Source organism: Trachurus trachurus (assembly GCF_905171665.1).
Source record: "Trachurus trachurus genome assembly, chromosome: 22".
NCBI lineage: Eukaryota > Metazoa > Chordata > Actinopteri > Carangiformes > Carangidae > Trachurus > Trachurus trachurus.
Genome location: NC_139907.1, coordinates 13,596,947 through 13,621,003, shown reverse-complemented (window position 1 = coordinate 13,621,003; position 24,057 = coordinate 13,596,947). Strand labels below are relative to the sequence as shown.

At 41.1% G+C, this 24,057-nt stretch overlaps 1 protein-coding gene across 1 annotated transcript in view; it reads right to left on the bottom strand.

Moving 5' to 3' along the window:
* The window catches only part of pacrg (PARK2 co-regulated), a gene marked incomplete at both ends in the record, with an annotated part of 130,782 nt that extends 119,667 nt beyond the window's left edge, over window positions 1-11,115 (bottom strand). Inside the window, one exon of the mRNA XM_083998889.1 lies at window positions 11,050-11,115. Coding sequence (XP_083855015.1) covers window positions 11,050-11,115 — 66 coding nt within the window. The remainder of the gene's footprint in view (window positions 1-11,049) is intronic.
* Window positions 11,116-24,057: the final 12,942 nt, after the last annotated feature.

Below are 24,057 nucleotides of genomic sequence, written 5' to 3'. Positions count from 1 at the left end.
GGTTTTGAGACCTCCTGCCAGGATAACGCTCTGAATGACAGTACACACTTTGTATTAGCCTGCAAGACAAAGAAGAAGAAGGAAAAAAAAGCACTTTTGCTTGTTGGGCGCCATGAAATCATGGCAACTTCTCAGACGCCTCAAGTCTCACACTGTGCTTGCTGCAGCAGGTCTTTCAAACAGGGGAGTGACAAGTTTAGCTGAGTTACAGGGAGCCACTCGCACACTGACACACACACGCACACAAACAAATAAAAAGGCAACAACACAAAGGCATGCCCAGAACACTTTGTGCAAGCCACCTCATTCTTCTAAGCTGATTTATTCAGAGAGCCATGTAAGCTTTGTGTGAAAACCATACACACTGACTTTGGTTTAATCAATCCCTGCCCCTCCAATCCATTCATCTATCAATCCACCAATCCGATCATCACCCCCTCACGTATCCAACTCCTGGTCTGCGTTGCAGGCTGCTGATGCTACAAAAGAAACAGGTGTCTAGTCTATGAGTATGAGTCTTTGTGCCACATCCTCCGTCCCACACTTCTAGTGACAAACATAAATCAAAGTCAAGACAAGTCGATTTTATTTATATAGCGACAAATCATAACAGAAGTCATCTCAATGCATTCCTCAAAGAGAGCAGGTCCAGACCATTCTCTTCACAAAATTCATGGTGACAGCTGCGCAGAAAAACTCCCTTTTAACAAGAAGAAAGGGGGCATTTGCCTCAGCTGTCAATCAGGGGCTTGCTACAGAGGCAAACAGGTAGTGGCCTAAGCCTCACCTCATGGTTAAAGGATGTTCAAAACAGAGTAGACCACGCCAAAGTAATGATTTAAAAGTCTATTACTGTTTATCACTTAGGCAAGAGTAAAATATGACCTCCCAAGTTCAGTCCGAGCAGCAGAGTCCCTTTCATCTTCAATCATAAACTGAACACTCATCTATTTAAGAGTGTGCTACGTCATCCTCTCCCTCCTGAATCATATTCACTCTCCAATCTTTCTCTTCTACCCACTCTAATTTCCTCTCGTAAAAAAAAAAAAAGCCACCTTCTACGACTCTCCTTGGCTTGAATTTTTATGCCTTTTTGTGGCCCATCTCAAAGGAATGTTGTCAAGGTAATGTGATGATGACCCTTGGCTTCCTCATTAAATCACTTGGTATCACAGCATCAAGTAAATGTCTAAAATGTTAATGTAAAAACTCAGCCAAGCCAGTGCAGATGACCTTAAGAGCGTAGAGGAGTTTTCTTTAATCTATTTCAGCGAAAGATCTTAGTCACAATCTCCAACATTAGCTCTCGCATCAGCATCCGTGTCGCAACCTTATTCAGACAGCCAGACAGACGCACCAAACAGAGTCGGTTAGATTCTACAACGCTAAAAAGATGGGTGTCAGAGTGACAGATGGAAAGTTGAGCATCTGTCACTGCACTGAACCATTTGGCTGAAATCAAAGGGAGATGAGGGCCTTCAAAGGACAGGCAAGGCGGTGTCTGAGGCCAGACATGCTCTGGTGTGCTCTGCAGATAAGGGCCAAGAGGTTATATTGCTTTTCTTCTGTCTCTCCCTTTGTTCTCCTCTGTCTTAAGGGAGTGGATGGGAGACAGAGCAAAAAAAAAAAAAAAGTAGAGGAGTGAGAAGAGACGTAGAGAGAGACAGAAAGTGTGGGGAGGGGGGGCAGCGAATGAGTCATGAACAGGTTGCCTGTCTCCCTCCGCCACAGCGTGCCGTGTTGATCAAACACTCGTTAGTAGAATTTGCTTGGTGTTTCCGGACAGCGAGGGTAATGAGCAGAGGTGGCTGGAGCAGAGGGGCTCTCCGACTGTGATGTGGATCATTTCTGACAGTATCAGAGTACTGTTGCCTTCCAGCCCTTCCCCTCTCCTGCCTTCTCCAGCCTGCCGCAGCAGCAGCAGAGCCATTGCCTCCAGCCTACCTTCGACTGCAGGAGCACTTTGACTCAGCTGGATGCAAGGCATGAGCTAAAGAGCAGAGTAATCCTCGGTGGAATTTCGTAGGGAATGCACACACTGCTTCAAATCCTAAAGGGTTTGCAGGTTTATTTTCTTGGCACCAGGTGGAGAACACCACAACCCTGGAGCACCATTGCTGTGTGCTCTCTAAAATGCTTTTAGTGTGCAAGAGGGTGGCAATAGTGGGGCTTTTGCTCTGAACTCCCCATCCCTCTTCACTTTAGACAGAATATTCCCCTTAATAAATATCCTGACAGAAACATCTTGTTTGTGTTGCGACATGTTTGTTTTCCAAAATGTATCATAGGGTTTCATTTGCCATGTATCATTAATGCATGGTGGAGTTTGTCGCCGTCCTTGAGGGATTACAGACATACAGTGAGTTTTGGTTTCTGTGCTGGTCAGCAAAATTCAAAAGGTCAGGCCAATGTTATTGCATTGACGGTGATGTTAAAAGATTTTCAAAGTGGGGGGCAGCAAAACAAAGGCCACCATTTGGCATTATTGGATTGGAACAACAGCGTTTGTCAGATACATTGATTTTTCTGCTACTGGTTTCCATTATGTTGATGCAGGCACTATGTGAGCTGCCACGTATGACCCTGCAGTGAAGTGTGTAACACATGCCTAACACCGACAGATTAGACCACCAAGAAGGACCCGTTCTCCTCTAGCAAGGACAAGCCTGATGGGTGATAATGATGGAGGATGGCTAAATAAATGGCTAATGTCCTGTCAGTTTAATGCACTTAAGGAAAGACTCGTTTAGATCAGCTGACTTCAGTGTTGGATGGACGTAAGTGAACTGTGTGTCACTTCTAGCAGGTGCATTTACATTGAGATACACAGCATAATGTAAAATCTTAATCTTAATTTAGCTTGGAGGTACACTCTTACGGAAGAGATCATAAATTGGATCTAACAACATGATGGATGTACAAAGATATGCAATTTTTAAATGCACAACTGCAATAATTGTGTCAATATAATTGATTAAAATAATTTGTCAAAAATGTTCCCATGTGCAAAACAGCCTTCCTTGGAAACAAAGTTTAACTAGAACGGAAAAAGTAAATCAACCGATTTGTGCTGCATAAAGTTATCACTTTGCTGTCTTGCTGTCATGTTGTTAAAAACAACATTAGCTGCCAACATATTAAGCAAATTGATTTTTATGGTAATTCCTTATCATTTACAGGGAACGTGGTGTTTAATGAGCAAAACAAACACTGTGTTGTTTGTGCATGGATGTGTGGTCCAGTTAATACTAATGTTGTGGGGACCAAGTCTGTTTACACACTTTTTTGGAGAGTTGTCTTCCTTGTGGGGACAAAGCGCAGGCTGGTAATGTAAACCATTACATTATGAGGTGTTTACAGTAAAGGCTGGGGGTTAGGCAGACATTTGGCTATGGTTAAGGTTCGAGTAAGTCTCCAGGAAATAATCAAAATTAAAGTTATCTAGTCATGGAGACGTGTGTGCGTGCGTGTGTGCGTGTGTGTGTGTGGTTGTTAGTGTAGCAGCATCAAAGTAGCTCATTCATCTGTGCTTTCAATATGACTGAGGTGAAATCAAGTAAATAATTTAGTCGACGCCCCTGCATTCCTGCTGTTGATACAGTAAGGACACTGCTCATAGAAGAGGCATAGGTCTAGATGTCCTCTACATTGGTTATCACATGACATAGAGCTAATTAACTCTAGAGCGGAAAATAGAGGCCCTGTAAGGAGCAATAAACATTCTCCATTAAAAGCCATCTAATTAAAATGCAAGCTACAAGGGCTTGAAGGAGAACATAACAAACAGAGAGGCCAGTGTAATTGTCAACCAAGCTCTGAGGAAAGCAAACATAATAGACATAATCAGCCCAGCACTTTCTATAAGGTCACGATAGAATACCGTGGAAGTACTTCTCCATATCTGACTGAAGTTTCCAGATGGTGTTTTCCTCAACTGCAGAAAAGGTCACAGACATTTCAGCAGTCATGCACTTCAGATAGCATGCCATCAATTCTAACCTAATCTATCTGTTGATACCTGGCGAGAAGAGCATGAAGCACAGAAACTACTTCTTTAAGTTCTGCCAAATTCATCCTTAAGTTGCAATATAGATTTTCAGTGTGATGAAAATGCCACGTTTTTGGTTTCTTCTGGATCAATGAAACATCTCAAAAGAAATGGCTTTTCACAGCTGGGCTTTACCTCACTTTTATGGTCACTTTTAATTAACAACATTTCATGGGTGAAAAACATTAAACAATGTTGGAAATGTGCTTCCATTTGGGTCAGTCTCACTTTTCCACTGAAGAAGCGAAGCAAGGCAAAGTCAACAAAGTTGAAAGTTATGGGGAAACTGTAAGATTTCCAAGTCAGCTACTGCTCCGTCCACTCAAGGCCTCTAGGCTCCGTGGTTGATCGATAGTAATGGAAACGCCAGCAGGCCTCCAGAGCCCATTGCCAATTTAACCTGTTTTACCATGACTCAATTCTTCCCTCTTCTTCAAATAACCCAGCTGCTTACTGAGATGGACTACAGGCTTCTGGTGCTGATAAGATGAGCGTGCAGGAGCAGAGGGAAGGAAAGAGGGATGCAGCAAAATAGTTTTAGTTCGTGGCGAGGATGTGTGTGCCTACAATTACCACTGGTTTAGAAAACACTTCCAAGAGTAAGTTCAAGTGAGGCAGAAAAGCAGACAGTTGAGGGAAACTACAGCATAGACTCCATCTACAGAAATTAACTCAGTTTGCCTTTACTTGGCATAGGCGTGCCTTAACACAGAAACAAAACAACCCAGGCGTATTCATGACCAATTTATGTATCGTGCTGGGAACATTCTGAGTTCCTGGTTTGGGTAAATGTCTTTGGAGTGATGAGGAAGAATGGCTTTGAGTGCGAGAGAAAACGGAGACGGATTGCTCTCCATAAAGTCTTTCAAGGATTCAGTCTTGGTCAATAATTGCCTGCTTTCCACTGAACAGACAATAAGCTTATTTTTATCTCAAACCTGTGGCCTTTTCATCCATGTACTCATGTTCTCTTTCTGGTGATTTTCCCACTCCATGGTGCTTTAATTGCTAGAAAAGAGATTTAATCATCTTGAATCAAGCTTTAACTGATGTACACCAGGCTATTAGACCGACGGTTAAATCTGGATTAATTTTAAACCAAATTAAATTTAAGATGGCATTTTAACTAAGTTTAGATTGCAATTTAAAGTAAGATTACATTTAATTAGGTTGCACTGGAATTCTAGACTCATTTAAACCCCAATCAAGGATCAATTCGAAACTGTCACTTGTTTAATTTGTTCAGATGGCTTTGTTTATTAAAATGACACCCAGGGGTTAGAGCCTCAAAGGCAGATGTGAATCAACACATCTCGGGAACAAACTTAACAAACTAAGCTTCTACACTATCCACGAGAGCAACTCGACTGCTATATGCTACAATTAAACCAAAGTGCGATCTATATGCTTTATCTTATCGATTTGGTTTTATCGTGTATGTGTAAAATGATTTCTTCAGGGGTCTGCTGCTATTCGAGGGAGCGAGAGAGAGAGAGAGACAGAAAGAGAGAGAGAGATAAAGACAGAAAGGCAGCCAGCATAGGGGGCCAAGACATCTGTTCAGGTATATGATGATGATGCTGTGGGGGAGGAAAGGAATAAAATATGGAGGTCACGTCTGCTAGCATGGAGTCTCCATCTGTCCCCCGGGGTTAGTAGGGTGAGCCAAGGATGACGGTGGGCCCCGGAGACAGGGGTTGGTGGGTCGTGGGGGGGGGGGGGGTTGTAGGAAACTAGGGGACGCTGTTTGCCAGCTCAATTTTTATCCCAGAGGCCAAGCAAACAGTAAATGCAGTGCACCTGTTATAAAAGCAGTCTATCGGTTCGGCAATCTGCCACAAGAAAAGTTGAGGTTGAGATCAGGTGTAGTTTGTATTGATTTGCCCTCTCAGGTGAACTGAGCTATATGGCGTCTTAAAGAGGATCATGTCCATGTTCTTGGGGGCATGTTGTGATGTACAATATACTGTATGTAGTGTGTCGAGACATTTAGGACTTTCTGTCTTCTCGTGAACGAGCATTTTCTGGAAGGTTGGACTTTGTGACACCTTAGACCTTTGAAATATTTTCTTTGGGAGCAGGCACCATGTAGGCTTTTTCCTTACCGCAGTGGCCTTGGGTTCAGATCCAAGCCCTGTACTGCACGACATCCCTTCGCTCTCTCTCTCTCCCTGACTTTCCTGTCTCTGTCCTTTGTCCTGTAATAATAAAGGGGAAAATTACCCCCAAAAAATAACTGGTTATTGTGAAATGTTAAAACATAAAAGACATACACAAAAAGAGGAGACGTTATAGGATGTGTTATGGCAAACATCCAGCAAATTACAGAGCATATAGTAGAAATCAATTACAGGGCATGATGATGATCTAAGGTTGCATATCACACATCGTCAGGAGTCTATAAATCAATTGTACCTTATCTACTTGACTGATCACAATTGAGTTCAATACTTATTGACAAAATGTTTTTACCTACAGAGACTGAACAAGTATGTGTTGTGCTACAGACAGCTGTTTCCAGTGGATAGAGAGATCAGGTTTTCCTGGAGGAATAACTAAAAGCAGCATAGCCAAGTACCTAGAAACATGCATCAAAACAGGCCAAGACAAGCATGAGATCAATACAGCTAAACCCGCTGACCAGGACAGAAATAGGTGATCTTTGAAAAATAAAGCCATATTTTTTTGGTTGACATGGAAGTTGTTCAGTTACTGTAACTGTTCCCAGAAGACGTTACTTAGGGCGCCATGGGGAGAATACGTCACTCGAGCAAAATGACAGATTAATAATCAGACTAGGTATAAGGTAAATACACTACCAATGAAAGTTAATAAATAACAAACACCAGAATTAAATTCATGACTCAAATGATATGCTCCCCAAATGTATACTAGGATGCAATACCAGAGAGCAGGATTTTCAGGTAAAAACTGGATTTTTATATAAATTTTAAGTATGCAGTAGTCTAGTACGTATAGCCTAAGTATTAGCCTATAATTTGTCAGGTATTTCATTTGCTGAATTTTTTTTTTTTTTTTTTAAATGCACATGAAACTATAAATAAATGTATACCGTACATTCATTTCTAAATAGTAACATCATGACAGATGTTTCTACAGTATACATATTGCTCACCTCTCTCTTATAAGGGATGGAAATCCATTTCTTTGGTTTTTCCTTTACCTGTGTCAGCTTTGATGTCACATACTGTAAATGGGATCATGCCCATTCATATCACACAATACAGTACAGGTGTTTGCACTCTCTACTCAAAATCCTGTAATTTTTTGTCACCTAACAGGAATGAGCCTCTGACATGGAAAATAACGGCTTTGTTCCCTCTCTGTCTGAAACACAAGGTGACGACCTCCCACCAGAATATAAAGTGCATCTGTTTTTCTTTTTTCTTTTCTAAGGCTTGGGGATGAATCACTAGAAAAAAAAAGGGGGAGTGGGGTGAGTTTCAGGGGCCTTTGCTATTGATTCAATTTCTATGACCACAAATACTTTAAAGCATAATAAGCCTATGCTTCAAGTCCCCATACCCTTTCAAGGCTTGAAATGGCCTTGTCGTTACCTACAAATCACAGCTCTCCGCAAAGCTGCCCTCTCTGGAGCGATATGTCAGTGACCACAGGGGAGGAGAAAAAACAGAGGGCAACAGACACAAGCAAGCCTCTGAAAAATGTAATGGTTTTTTATTGAGGATTTAGCCAGTGGTATAGCAATGGGGGAGTATCATTCATGTTCAGGATGTAGGCAGATCCTCTGGGGAGATGGTGAATATTAAAGGGCTTTGCACGAGCCTTCTCGTGAAGGCTCTTGACAGGAGATTTGTTTATGACCTTCAAAAAAAGGAGGAGGAAGTCAATGATAGCTCTGACTGCCTCTTTTGCATCTCAAGGCAGTCCCTGCCGCAGAAAAAAGGAGAGTTGCAGTTTCAATTTCAAGTATTTACTGTCGTCATCAGAAGTGTGCAGCTCCCCCACTTCTATTTATCACACAGAGCCAGTTTTAAAGTGCAGTATGAACGTAACAAGGCAATAGCCGTCTGCAAGAAACTTAGTGGCTCAGAGAGGAAGACCTAGTTAAATTGTTTGCATCAAAGTACCCAAGAGTGGACAGTCAACATATTTAAAGTAGAGGAGATATGGAAGTGAGAGCCTAGGAACTGCTGACAGAAAATATGAAACTGCCGTTCTCCTCAAATTAATTTATTAAATTATTGCTGGACATGGATTCATGAACCTCTGATGCAGTGCTCTCGTTTGTCATTTCAGAACAAAACACAGAAAGCCTGAATGAAAAGATTTCCCTGTATCCCTGACAAAATTCAATGACATGATGTCGCTAAGTTTTCATGCAGACCTGGTTTTGGAAACACGGAAAAATAAAAAATGTCTTGTTTAGAAAGCCACCTGTCTTCACCTTTACAGACAGAAATCCTAATGAAGAGCTTGGTGTTGTCTCTAAAAAATAGGTTGGGGATAATTGCCTGTGAGATCAGGCAAGTGAAAGTAATAGAATATCTCTATCTGTCATTTCAAGAAATATGACTGTCTGGGACATGCTTTGTTGCTCACCAGTCACAACTGTGTAAAGTGCCAAGTAAGAATTAAAAGTAAGAAGAGCTAATATGTGAGGCATCACATACTGTGCTCGTTATATATGATACCGCCGACTGCAAAAACCAGAGCAAAGCATAACTCTCCTCCTCACATGAACTGAAGCACAGCAGTCTTTCTGAGGACAAAAAGGTGAACAACTTCAGCTGAAATTGTACGTAAATAGCTGCTTCGTGTAAAGTAAGACTGGCAACACTCCTTACCTTTCACATATTTGAGCTAAACTAGTGTGACACAATGTCAACGACAGAGAAAATTAACACAGGTTTCTGTGGTGAAGAAAAGTAAATAAAAGTGGAATGGCCCATCTCACTAACCACACATATGCAGTGATAAGCTCTGGTTTCGAAGAAGAAGAAGGGGTACCTTCTTAAATCTACTCCTCAGAGGCTTGTTTTCCTCAGTCCATAATCAGAGTTGCTCCTATGGTTAACCACGGAAAGATCCCGTCAATACATCATCCTAACTTTTTAAGAACACGTGTGCAGCTGCTTGTCCGCAAATACACAAAAATATGGACCAAACTGGCAACAAAGTAGTAACTCATGATTCTGTAATACATTTACAGACAAGAATATCAAAGACCTACCCCCAGATAAAACTAATCCAGATTTCTAATAATCTCTTCTTCTTTTTTTTTACCACAAAAAGCTGGTTTTACTGGCCAATCAATATAGTTCAATGAAGACTAATGTCCTCTGCTGTACAAACCTTTTACACTTTCCTGATCCATCTTCATTTGCAGTAAATGAGAGGAGAGGAGGGCCTGACTTGACTGTCTTTGGAAATTAGTCTACTATTTCAACACAGTTAAACAGAGATCGTCTTCCCGTAAAAAAGAAGAAAAAAAAAACTACACTATAGATCATCTTTGGAAGTAGCTCATTACACACACAGTTTATTGTTAGATGACCTCAACCAACTGTGGTAATTATGACGGGAGAAAACTTGAAATACAGGTGATACTATGAGGTGCGTCAGAGACGACATTAGGAAGAGGAAGTTGAGGTGGAAGCTGATTGTTCCCTGTGTGATAGTGTCAATGCTTTTTTTCACATATCTACAAAGATAACCATGTGAATCGTCCTAACAATGACAACAAAGGTCACCTAACCTTATGGAAGTACTTTACAAACTCAACCCACAATATTTTCCTATAGCCTACTTAACCAAATTGTTTTGGTCCCTGAGCCTAACCAAACCATGACTGCCATAACATAATGACAAAGGTTTGGTACATGCTCCCCTGATCTGCCCTTATGAGTTAGGGACAAAGGACTTGTTGGTTTAACTACTCTGGAGGTCCTACATCAAAGTAATCAAGGCCCAGGAAACTTCTTGTTTGTCCCTAAGTAAGACAAGGGGCACCAGTACAAAAATAAATGCACACTAGTTTCTCCAGAGTACATAAAAGCTTTGGTGGCAAGCAAACAAATACAAAACTCTAAGCTTGTTAAATAGATAAATACTCACATCATGTGCTGCAAACAATGCCAACTACCCCACAAGTACGCTAGACTATAAAACATTACCCTTTCATGTGACTGTGTCATTTGCATTTTTCTTAGCATAGGGCCCCAGAATTTCACTGTGTAACTGTGTAATGGCTTTGGAACGGGTTCTAACAGTGTAATTTTAGCCCATAAAAGTTATTGGATAATTTTAGAGTTCTCAAACCCCCATACTTGTGTGAAATCCACCCAAGCTTGTCTCAGTAAAACAGTTACACCCCCACACGCACACACACAATACACAATACAAGGACAGCAAAGAAATAGTTGTAGGAATTATGTTCAGGCTCACTGTCTCTTATACTCCTCCTCTCTTGATTATTTGTCTATAAGTCAAAGGAGCAGAGGAACAAAAGAGGAAAAGATGATGGGAAGAGGATCATTTAAATCGACGCTGCCCCCTCTTCCATCAGTGGTAAACTTCACCTGGATAGTTGATCACAACATGTGGGTGTGTGTGTGTGAAGACTGTCATTGTTTATGTACCACACAAAGCACAACTCAAGCTCGCTGTGTACTAGAACACAACTCTTATCCGTGACAGATTTTTTCGCACTGAAAAAAAAAACCGCCTCGCCTGTGAATTAAATCAAAACTCTGTGAGAAGTTAGACAGCTTGAGCTCTCTGGTAGAAATGATGCAGCATGCTGTGATAACCTGAATTGCCTTGTGCTGAATGAGCAGCACTCCCCCCCTTTCGTCACAAAGTCCCCGTTAGGAACATGATACACGGTGAATAAGAAAGGCAATGTTCAAGCTGTGTTACGGTGTGAAGCGACCGGACTTCCCCGTTGCTCCGAGGACGGTGTCCGTTTTGAACTGCTAAGTTAGCTAACGTAACATGAACGAGGTCAAACGACTCACCACTGCTTTCTTCATGGTGGCCTTCACCGTGAAGGCCTCCGCTTGTAGCTCCGTCTTCTTCGACATATCAACAGGTCCCGTCTCCTCAAATGTTGAAGTCCAGATAAGACAGAAAGAAAGAGAAACGAGCAACGTTGCTAACTAATTAGCTCACTATTTGTGTGGCTCTCGAGACGTGACGGGGTTTTTTTTCTAATAGTGGTTGCTATGCAACTGCAGAGACGCTGTGGTCTGGTTGCCACGGAGACGTGTGTTTCTACCACGTGTGTGGAAATGCCAGGGTGGTGCTGGAAATATGCAGACACAAGTGTTGTGGCTTACCACAGCAGGGGATGCCTGGGTGTTCACAATACATTTTTAATAGGTTGTGTTTATTTTTGGTTTAAAAACATATTTTACAAAGATAATTATATCTTTATATCTTAGGGGATTCAATGCCTCTTAACAATTAGCCTATTATAGAATAATCCTGCCATATAACATTTTTTTCTTTCTTTTTTTTTTGCACAGGTGTGCAGCTATGATAACGGTCCAAGATCAGGCTGAGGAGTACCTTACTCTTTTGTTCGATGACAGTAATGGGTCAAATTGGTGCCCTCTTTACTTCCGCCAACTGAAAGTAAAGTGTTACACTAATAGGCTTTACAGTTGGATAAAATATGAGCAAAACTCACACAGGATGACCTGTCTTGTTGCCTGCTTCTGCCCACAGCTGTAGGCCACCACACTTCAATCTGAGACACGGCTGGATCGATCACACTCTCCGTTCATCATTATAAACGTGCAGCGAAACCTTATCCACAAGTAAATACTTAATGATGCTCTTTGTCTGGCAGGTAGACCAAGGCCTTGACTCTCAATAAGCTGGTTAGAGAGCAGCCTGAGCACTGAATCATTCCAATTTAGGGATGTGGCACTTTTAATCTTCCAATATCGTTTTTGCCTCTGGAGACTTTCTTGGGTGAACTGGTGCAACTGTTATTAATCTTCAGTGCACAGGCAATTTCTCTAAAAGCCCCTATTTGTTTTTTATGGCTCCATTGAGAGAGGAGGGTGTAGCAGCAGCGAGGGAGACTGTAAACAAGGTATGCAGGGAAGGCAAGTTATGTCCCTGTCAGCATTCACTACTGGTCTCTCTCTCCCTCTCTCTCTCTCTCTCCCTCTCTCTGCTTCCCCTCAGAGGATTAAAAAGAGGAAGAGGGGAGTTTTCAGAAAGCAAACTGAGCAAACTGGAGCGTCAGCATGAATTCGGCTGGACTGAGAAATGATTGTTCAAACAGCGCTGCACTACCTCACTCCTTGCGAGTGTGTGGCAAGGAAGGGAGCTGATCTCGAAGAATTGTGGAAAGAGACCTTGCAAAAAGTGATTTGTGAAATATGAAGTGTCGCTGCTTTGGTCAGTGTGTTGGATTCTCTGCACTCATATATGAACATACATGTAAGCGTGTACATCTATTATAGGCCTACCTGTGTCAGATAACCAGTGTCAGTGTCTCACAGTCATTTCAAGGACACACACCTAGCGTCCAAATTGACTTACACGGTGAAGATTAATTTGCATTTTCTACCACTAATGATGTATCATGTATAACGAGCTGGTTTGGCAGGTATGGAAAGAATGAGGGGGAAAACATGAGCAACAGGATCGAAAAGGGGCCACGATCCACCATGCTTTGATGAATATGTTTTTTTTTTCTCTACATATCCACTGTGTCTTCATCATCATGATGGTGTCCCAGGTTTGATCTCCAGCTCATTTGCTGGGCCACCTTCAGACTTGGCAACCATTGTCCACTGTGAGGGAAAACAGCAATTATGATATCATTAGAGCAGAAACAGGTACCTACAAAGCAGAGGACCCAGAGGGGACCAGCAGAAGAATCTCAGCAGGAAAAGGATGGCAGAGACTTTGCTGCAGAGTCAGTTGCCCCCCAATTACCATGAAACAAGACAAACAGCCATTAGAGTAGGCCATTAGGCTGAAGGGAGAGCGGCCAGGGGCTTGTTGGGTTTAACAGTTCGTCAGGTTGTGAAAGTCACACAAAGTGTGCAAGGAAAAATATTGCAAAAGAAAATAAGGACTGTTGTCTGTGCGGTTTGCCGAATATGTTACATATTGTCTGACTATGAATCACAACAATATAACAAGTGTACGATTCCAACTGAAAAATTGAATTCATGTGCTATGAGGAACATATACACAAGGTATAAACAAGAAATCATAACGTTCAATTAAATCCGAACACCAGCACCAAATAATTGTCTTCCCAACAAGAATATTATTGATTCTTTTTTAACTATTGAATTAAATATGATTGATATATTGTGTCAGTTTCTTAAAAGTTTTGAATATGCTGCAAGTGTTACAGTCGATGCTTTGCTTGAGAGGGTTATTGTAAAGCAATATATTCCTACAGTAATCAAAAATAAAACAAATCTGCTGTTCAATAAAAGTTTAAACGAAACACGAAGTGGTCTGAAATGGGGGAAAAAAACATTTTATGTTATTTACATTTTGTTAATAATAAATAGTCAGACAGTAGTAGGCTATATTAGAGATTCGTAAACATCGCTTTACAACTAAATTTAGTTCTCAGCTTGGGGGTAACGGGGGAAGTCTGAAGATTACCAACACTGGACACTGCTTGACTTCATCAGCCCCAAGCACTGGAAACAAATCAACTAGAGGATAAAATCAATAGATGCAGTTAAAGTCAATGTAGTACAGTTTTTTTTAGTTTGGCAGATCGTTTTTTGTTTTTTTTTGCATTCTTGAACTCAAACAATATCTTGCGTGTAACGTAACCAGCAAAACCTCGTTCATGTATGTTTGAACAGTGTGAAAAGAATACCTTGGCAGTACAGTGGTCGTCACACAGCCACAACAGCCTGAGTTTGAAGCCAGGTGTCTCTGTTTGGAGTTTGTGTGTGTGTGTATGTGCGCCAAGTGTCCAGGTGAGTTACCTGATTTGCCTCAACATGCAGGGCCACTGTGTTTGCTTGCCTTCTGCCCAGACACATCCTGGAATAAGTTCTAGCCGCTGACCCTGAACTGGAAAGAGAGAAAACATGAAATATGACTGAATGAATAAATAAGCCTCTCTCTGAATTAATATTACCGGTTTAATCACTTAAAGGCACCCTGATGGGTTTCTGACCACTAGTGGGGATGAAGAAAAACTAAAAAAAAGTAAAATAGTTTGGGTTTTTTATTATTATTTGGCGAGAAGACTTCCAAATGAACTTGTTTATGCATTAAATATGTTTGTTGGGTGTTAGGGATGCAAAAAATTATCTTGGTGAGAAATGCTGAATGTAAAAAAAAACCCATGTCTCTTGAAAATGAAAAATCCACAGGGTACCTTGAAGTAATCCACACTCAACCTGGACTGTGTTCATGTAATACAGAGCTGTCATTGCACCAGGGTAGGGGGTACACCGCTTTTGGAGACTGTGCGAGAAGCAGATTTGACTGAATATGACTGTTACTACAGTGCAATGTTTACTGATAATTTATTCTTAGCATTTCCAGAAGTATCTGCAGAAGCACCTCTTATGTACGTGTCGTGTTGATACACCATGAAACCACAACACAGACGAAAAATCTCAATCTTATAGAACAATACATCAGCAACATCCTTAAAATTGGAGGAAAATGTGACATAGATTTATAACAATTATGATAGTATGTTGTTGAAATGTTCCTTTACACAGCCGCACTAGCTTTATTTTTTTTCCGCAAACAATACTAGTTCGGATATCCAGACATTAGTCTCCTATCCCCAGAGCCCTGATAAATCCAAAGGCATAGATCCCTTCAAACGGCAGGGCAGTCGACGGGAATACTTGATATGGGCACAGAGTTGCAAGGCCTCACTCACAAAGCCACAGCGTATTGATCTTCATGCATTATAGAAGCAGCTTTGAGGCCAGCTGATATTGGAAGGCATAGCTTGCACTCCCTCAGAGCATACACTCTAACATGCCCACTGGACCATAGCAGCAATAATCAGACACAGGCCCGATGATAAACATATGGATAATACATCTATTATACCATCGTAGCACTCCGGTAGATAATTGTTTACATGATTATGTTTGTTACAGATAATACAGTTTTATTTGTCCTCTCTCTGAATTCATGGATACTGTGTCTCTTTGATACAGTCAAAGGCTTGACAGACTTTAATCTTAAATAAATAGTAGATTACAGGCCATTGTGTCACTGTGGGCTGTCAGGCTTTTTCAATCTGAATCATCAAAGTAAATCCACTGAAGGCTGCATGGCTCACTATATGACCTCACCGGTGATGCTTTCAGCAGCCTTGGCAACACCTAACCCCTCCAGAGAGTTGAGCTCTTCTGTCACCCACAGGTCAGTGTCACGTGAACCTGAATGTGCGAACAGTGACACCAGCGAGGTATGTGCATCGGGTGCCTTCTTCTGCACTTCTGACTCCACCATGGACACAGTGTTAGAGGTAGTGAAGAGCAAGGGAGAAAAGCAAGAAGGTGAGAGTGAAGAGATAATGGTGCTTTGGAGAGGCCTATTGAAAGGCAACGCTATGGCGGTCAAAACCACCAACCACAACAGAGCGGATGCTTTTCAGGTTGTTATAGTATATAACTGTGTGTGTGTGTGCGTGTGTGTGTGTACAAGAGATAGATATAGAAGGAGCGAGGAAAGCTAATCTTTATGAAAAACACAAAATATATTGTACACTGTAAGGTGATGCAACTTTCAGGAAAATGGCTGATTTGCTTGCTAATAACGCTAAGAAGCTAATTTTTTTTTTTTTATCATATCCAATCCTGTCTGTGATGCATTATTGTGTTTACAATATACACAGCCAGCTGTGTCTCATAGAAAATTGCATTCATGTAGCTACAACTAATTTGCATCTGAAAATATATTTCACAGGAAATTCAATGTAGCGTAATCAAGGTTGACATGTTTCTTCAAAAGCATAATTACGTAATTTAATTGTGTTTTTATCAAAATATTTTTGTGTGTGATCGCTGCTGTAGCTCAGGTAGCCTCAAGCAAATTGGGCATTAATTGTGACCTTGAGCAAATATACGTACGTAACATAATGACTATACAATTATGAGCTTTTCAGACATGACAATTAAAATCACATAAAACACAAACCAGTGTGACCAGTCACATCTTCATGATGACCTTCAATAGATAAAAGGGCTTAAAGGGATATTTCAACATTTTGGCAAATTCGCCTATTGCCATAATCCCTATAGTTTTAGGAGTAGATTCATTACCTTTAATTGTTGGTGCAAGCTGTTTTAAGATCAGCAGAGCAGAGACGTTTCCCTCATTAAACTAAATACACAATCCAACAACTCCAAAACACTCTTGTGGACAAGTTTTAACCTGCACATTTGTGCTTTTGAAGTCACTCTGACGAGCAGACGTGTCGGGAATGTAGTTCTGGCTACGCATTTGCCTCGAAAAAAAACTCTCGTCACGTAACGTTACATTATTATTTCATAGCGTGGTGAATGTGCAGGTCACAACTTGTCCACAAGAGCATTTGAGTTGTTGGAAATACCGTGCGCTGTGCAGAGCTCACGTCTCTGCCCCGTCAATCTAAAAACAGCTTGCACCGACAGTTAAAGTTAATGAACCTACCCCCTAAGACTATAGGGATTATGGCAATAGCCGAATTTGCCAAAATGTTGAAATATCCCTTTAAGATGAGTTTTACAGATATCTGTGTGGGGGGAAGATAATTAATATTTATGGGAAACTGTTCCATAGTTTGGGGCCAACGATGCAAATGGTATTTTGACTGAGTGTGGAATAAAGTGCAGTCAACGAGGATCTCAGGGGTCTGGAGGTAAAATGGGGAATGAGGAGAGTAGAGAAACATCCTGAAGCCAAAAGAGAAAGATCTGCCATTCCCTACATTATGTGACTGTGCAATGACTCACAATGTAATCACGGAGACACTTGGAGGCCAAATTTGGTTTAGTAGACTCTGAGTTCAATCCATCATTTTGTTTTTAACCAACTGCTAATAAAGTAAACGCAGAGGGAGAGATTTCATTGTTGACAGAAAACTTTTCGATAAGGATCTAAAAAAAATGTTCTACCCATAAATTACATTTTTAAATCCACCCACATTATTCTTAGTCTAAGTGTAATGTGCAGTGTGTGAATGTCTGTTTTACATTCTACATTTTTTTTCCTATCAACCTATTCAAATGCATTTGCCTCTTATTCACACACACAAAGACGTACACAAACAGAACATCCCTGCAGCGACAAACTGAGTATGGCAGGGCAAATGCAATTTGCTTTCATTTGAGAAAAAAACAGCATGCCTCTCATTCACCTGACTGATGCGTCTCTGCTCTGTGTATAAAATATTCAAATAGAGTGAGACAGGCATTTATAAAGCCGATATATTTCAAAGCAGATTCCCCTAAGTAAAGATGATACTATGGGATCCTATCACATATGGGCAGATGGAGGTAGGGAAAGGGGGGACAAGAGGAGTGTTTTTTTTTTTTCCCCGAGAACTGAAAAGTCATTTCTGCTCACATCACATCTGTCTCTCTTTTCCTGGAGCAGGAGGCTGAAAGCCTGCCTCTCCAGTGTTCCTGACATCCTGGCTCTGTTAATTGCAATGTTTGCTGGCCGTATTGGTATTCACGTTAGGCCCTGGGAACAGATGGCGTTTATCTTTAAATATTATTAACACTTCCCGGCATTCTAAGATCCTGGGAGGGGATGGGGTGTGGGGCGGTTGTGAGGACGGGCAGACGTGCAGGTGGAATTACCACAATTTCCATAACAGTATCAAAGGTAGAAATACAAATTGGGATGATTTTCCAACTGCCACAAATTATGTGTGTGTGTGTACAGTATATGCACATGTGTTTGTGTTTTCACCCGTTACAACCCTTTTTAGGTTTCATCTTCATCCACACATCATGATTCATATCATGTTTTCTATGTGTTTGTCATACATGTGTGTGTACTGTATGTTGTCTCAGGATTTTCTCCAGTTTTTCTAACCTAAATTACCATGGTAACCAGTAAAAAGACATCCCATCTATTAACTTCTATTGATTCTTGAAATTTTTATACTGACATGTTTGTTAAGTGTTTAATTAGTTAAATGAACTGGCACATATTTTATAATTAATACTCTGTAAGCAGCAACCATTAAAATATGTGGAGAACAACAATCAAAATATATTCTTTTTAATTATATTGGAAGAGTCATGATCTCATCCTTTTAAAATGTTCTGGTAGGGCCGGTAGCAATTTGTTAAGACGAGATGTGTCCTTAAAATCTATAAAAGACACTTTTATTGACCCAGTGTGAAAAATTAAAAGCACACTTTAACGCTGTATGAGTAACGAGTGAGTATGAGAGCTTGACATTCAAAAAATGTCTTATTCAAGAACGAAAAATGACTCCAAAAAGCCACAGCGCAAAAGTACACTCTGTATAGCCTCTCGGTGAATGTGCATTCAGTCCGTCTGAATGTGCTTTGAAATGCCTTTGAAATATATATGACAGCCTATCTGAGCGGGTCTGCAAATGCACTTAACTGCCGGGTGGTAGGAGAGGTGTCGGAGAGGTGGGATGACGTGGAATGACTGGAAGGCACCACAGAGGAGAGGAGGAGTGAGCAGGAGGAAAAGAGAAGACTGAGACCTGGGAGAATAAAGGCAAGCTGTTACTTTTACATAGTGTAGGGCAGAGTGGCTGCTTTTGATGACAGCCACTGAGGGAGTAGAGTGATGTGTGTGTGTGTGTATGTCCGTCTACACATGTTCATGCAAGAGTGAGTAACTGAGTTTCTCTGTCTGAGTGTCTTTGTGTTGCTCTGTATGGTTTTGTGAGGGAGATATAGAGAAACCCAGTGTTTTTCTGTATTTATGTGTCTGTTTCTGTGCGTGGGGGTGTTTGTGAGGCAGAGACAAGAACGGGGTGGGGGGGGGTTGGGGGGTAGTGCACTAGTATAAGTGAAAGAGGGCGATGTTCTCAAGCATGCACTGACATGTCACATCGTATTTGTCACATTCCAAGGGAGAGCACCCGTACTCCCTGGTGCCTTGACCCTGCAGTCTGGTGGTGCTGTCTTGCTGTTGCCACACAACAGCCGCCATCCCCGGATTGCGGGGCTACGGATCACTGACCCTCGGCAACCCGCAACTGGCAACCTCTGGAGTGCCCGGCAACTGTCCTCTGCACATCCCCATGCTTTGAACTCTCACCTGCGCCACAGGGAGGTAAAGGTGCATCTGCATGTGTGCATGTGTGCATGTGTGCAGGTGTGCAGGAAAAAGGCAAACTATCACCTCCCTGAATCAAAATTAGCAATCACTTTAAGCTGAACTGAACTGTGCAACACCCAGCTCTAGAGCCACAGGAGGTTATTAATCTATGAATAGAGGTGATTGCAGTTGTCTTCAGGTGAATCATCTACTCCCTCTGTTCACAACGTAACAGGTGTAAGAGTATGTCTGTTACCCTGGAGACGATTTGAAGTGTTTGAAAGGGCAAACGAGTCTGTTCCAGGATCTGCTGGGTTTACTGTAAAGCGCACACTGCCTATATAGAAAATGACATTTTGTGACAGATTTGAGCTTCCTGTTGACAACCGAGCGAAGACATTGTTTTTTTTCCACCTGCTATGAAAGCATAACACAAAGCACTCAACATTAGTAGGTATACATTCATTGCATAATAGCACCATACATGTGTTTTAGCATTTTAGACACATCAACAACAATGCAAAAATGCTTCCCTCTATCTCCCTGAAATACATCATGTACATAATTATATATGGTGTGTACTGTATTGGTGTACATTATAGACAGTTTGTGCCGATTTACAGCAATTGCAATATTTAAAATGTTGAGTTCAAAACTAAGCAATGCAATATTTCAACAGAAGTGAGATGGGATTCAGACTTGAACACAGTAGCGCACCCTTCCAGCCCAGTAAGAGAGCAGCAAATGTCTTAAGTTCTTGGCTAGCTTGAGCAGAAATTGTTGCTGGAAAATTTAGAACTAAAACAAGGCCTTTGAAAATTTCTCTTTGTAGTGTGAACACATACTAAAAATCATTACATCATAAAATATACATCAATTGCCTATGAAAGTGAAAACACTGGTCAGTCTGGTGTTTTGCCAGGCCAACCCCTGGGCTCCTACTCCAGTCAAAGCAATTACGCAAATAAGTCTCTGCTGTTCATTCCTGTGTGTGATGAACAGACGTGCCGGATACCTTTGTAATTCCATTTGAGAGAAAGAAACATATTGCAGTCTCACACCTCTTAACAATGCCTCCCACTCCAGGCCCCCCTTGCAGGGAGATGCTGCTGTTTGCAGGCTGTTGCTATTATTGTTTTGTTCTTCGTGTCAAGTGTTTACATCACTTCTTTAATTAATTAGCTTCTTTTTAAATAAAACCTCACTGTAATCACTAACACGAGGTCAAAAGCTGTTTATCTATTGTATTGTTGTGATAGAAACCTCATGTGCTGTGTAGGAACAATGTGTGTGTGTGTGTGTGTGTGTGTGTGTGTGTGTGTGTGTGTGTGTGTGTGTGTGTGTGTGTGTGTGTGTGTGTGTGTGTGTGTGTGTGTGTGTGTGTGTGTGTGTGTGTGTGTGTGTGTGTGTGGGTTTTGCTACTATCCTGTTAATGGCCGCTATTTTCTTTTCCGGTATAATGGCAATCATGCATGTGATGTTTACAACCGATTATTACAGGTTTTGTATCTCAAATAGAACGGACAGAGCGTGTCTTAGAGCTATTATATGTGTGTAGTGACGGGATAATTGTAAAGCGAACTTCAAGCAAGAAGAGGAAAACAAATAAAGTCAGTAGAATTTCTATATTATCAACTGGCAAAATGATTCTGCGTAATGTGATGTGATTAACGCTCATTGAATTATCCCAGGATGCTGCCTGTTGCTCAAAGGTCCTGTGACAAATGGCAGAGAGAGCTAGCCACTTTCTCGTGAACAAACTTAGCACCTAATAGTATTTATCTTATTATTAATCGATTAGTATTTGCCTCAGGTGTTGATGGAGATGAAACAGAACTAAACATTTGTGAATATTGTACTTTACACTCAGAGGCCAAAAGCACCGCTTTCAAAAAGATTATTGCTGCAAATCTTCCACTTATCTGTAAATAAATAAAGTTCTCCATCTCAACTTTATACCGAAATCGACCAAAATGTGAGGGTTTTTTTTACTGCTTGTTTTCGCTTCCCTCAAACGACCAAGAGATTGAGTTATGCAGATTTACAAGACTTGCACAAGAAAATACAAAAAATATAAAGTGAACATTACTCTGAAATGTCAAGTGAAATATGGTTTCTAATGAAATAAAATCTGAAAAAGTTGCCAGTTTGGTACTAAAATCCTGGTTCACACAGAAGAAAAAAAACAGATATCATAGCCGGACATAAAGGCATTTATATCGGCCATATATCTGCCATTTGTCCTGCCAATAATTCCTTCACTGATCTGCAATAAGAATTCCCTGTAGGATGATTGACTTGTAATAGTAGCCATGACTCTTAATGTGTCCCTCTGTTTAGGACCTGACTGAATAATTTATGTATGGGTAAAATGATCAGTTGTAAAGCTTTTAGAATCAAGTGCCATTTCCATTTCTGCAACAACATCCTTCAGAGGTCATGACCTTTTGCCTTGTTGTATGATACCGACAAGGAGCGGATGAGCAGAAAGACCTAGAAGGACAGACAAATGACAAAAGAGGGCAAGACAATGTGAGAGATGGATTCAGAGGAGGGGGGAAAAAGGGGGAAGGAAGAAACAAAGGAGAGAGTGACAGAGCAGTGGGAGGTGTGTGCTGTTTGTCAGCACAAGGAGAGCGAAATGTCAGCTTTTGTGCTGCATCAGTGAGTGATGGCTGCCATTATCCCACCCAATGGGTATAAGCAGGCAATATTAGCACACCGTTTCCACACCCAGATGAAACAGGCAGAGTTCTCCACAGTGGGGATACCCAGAGCCAGCATGGAAAATGGAGTGTGAAAGCATGCGAGGCATAAAGATTGTTGAGCTGAGATATAAAAAGACTAGCGGAAGGGGGAGTAGAAGAAAAAAACAAAAAACAAGATAAAAACGGAAGAAAAGAAGCAGGTGTCGCCGCACACAAAAGACAATCACAAGAAGGCTGGTGATGAAAAACAGAGGAAGAGAGGAAATTAGAACAAAGCATCCGAGTATCCCTGTTGTTTCAGAAGTTCCTGTAATGTTTTAAAATATAATGGTCCCTCACTGCACAGACCACACGGTGTGATCTGACATGCATTGAACAAAGTGGCAGAGGCAGATATGGTGGTTTGGGGCACTGCAGTGGGGACGCACACAATGAGAGTTGTAATTATAGAACAAGCACACCTCACTGGCGCTCGTAAAACACAGAGGGGAAACTACCTGTAATTGTTTCAGCAGTATGAATGGTTATGCATGTGTGTGCACGTGTGAGTGAGAGCACTTCTATTCATACATTTGTGGACCCCGGAAGCCCTGTCACAGGACCCACTGTATAAAGAAACCATTTCTGACATTTAATCATTTCATAAAGATCAGTGCAGGGAAGATTTTTTACAGTAAAAGTCACCAACCAGAAGGTGAATTTTAGAGAAACATCAGAGGGGGTTAACATTGATATCTGACATTTGTAATGTAGTAATTCTGGATATTACAGTGTGTTATAGTATATACTCCAACAGCATCACTGCCAGCAGCAGCAGCCAAAGAAAAAAATCCTTCTAATCTTAATTGTGCTTCAGTTTTTACATTGCAGCTTTGCTAATGTGTCATCCATCATTGCAGGAAGCTGCATCTTGTCTGGCATAGTGTGTAAAAAAAAAAAGACAAAGCTACTAAATTAGAGAGACATTAACACACCGGATATGTCCTGGGTAGGATATATCCTATGTATTGATTGGTTTCCCAAGGCAAGCACAGGAAGTTACGATAATTTGAAGTTACTTGGCAGAGATATTATATCAAAATGCTAAATACTGTCAGGATATTTCATTTGTTTCAGCAATCTCTTGGCCTTAGAGGCTACATATTTCTGGCAGACGGAAGCATGAGGGGGTGGGAGATTTAACGGTTGTAGTTTTATCACAAGCTGAAGTAGCATGTCTGAAAGCCAGGCAAAAAGAAATAACTGAGTTATTATTGATAAAACTAAACCTGTCAAATAGATATGCTGTCCTATGATGACTGTGTGACTGAACTGTAAAACATGTCGAAAAAGCGAGTCACTCCAATAACCTTCCTCGCTGAAATGCAATAGTTGATGCGGCAGCTGTAAACGTCCTCAGACTAAAAGTATTTACTGCTATTTGCCTTTGCAGTGCAAAAATAACTTCACACTGAAATGAAACAAAATATGTTTTCCAGATACTCAGAAACGCCATTATTTTGTCGACACAAACAGGACTACATGCTGGTGTCTGCGTGTGTCAAGATGAAGCTGCTGTGATGAATCTGCCTCAGTAAGTGATTCACACTCCCCTGGGCCTTCAATCAATGTTATGTTTTGCTCTGAGATTTGTAATGGCATGTATAATGACACGTTTTCCTCTTTGATGATGCAGATAGAGAAAGAAAACACAAAGGGAATGACTCAGGCAATCACACCATTATCAGAAAATGTCATGGTGAGTCAGAAGCGCAGAGAAAGTTTGTATGCTGTCAATGAGTAACCCAGGTGCATTAATCTATTGAAATGCTACACTGTCTTTGTCAGGACGCTCCTGTGCAGCATAGATATGGTTCAAAAAGCAGAGGTATTCAGACAGATGAGTTTTAAAGTGGACCGACGCACAGTTCAGCCGCATCTAACCCCATGCTCAGTCCATTCAGTGGCTGTGGCTCACCTACTCCTAGTCTGTCTCAATATGAAACGAGTCAACAATATGAAGGCAGCAAAGTAATCAAAACAAAGACCTCGAAGTGTACATTTGATTGA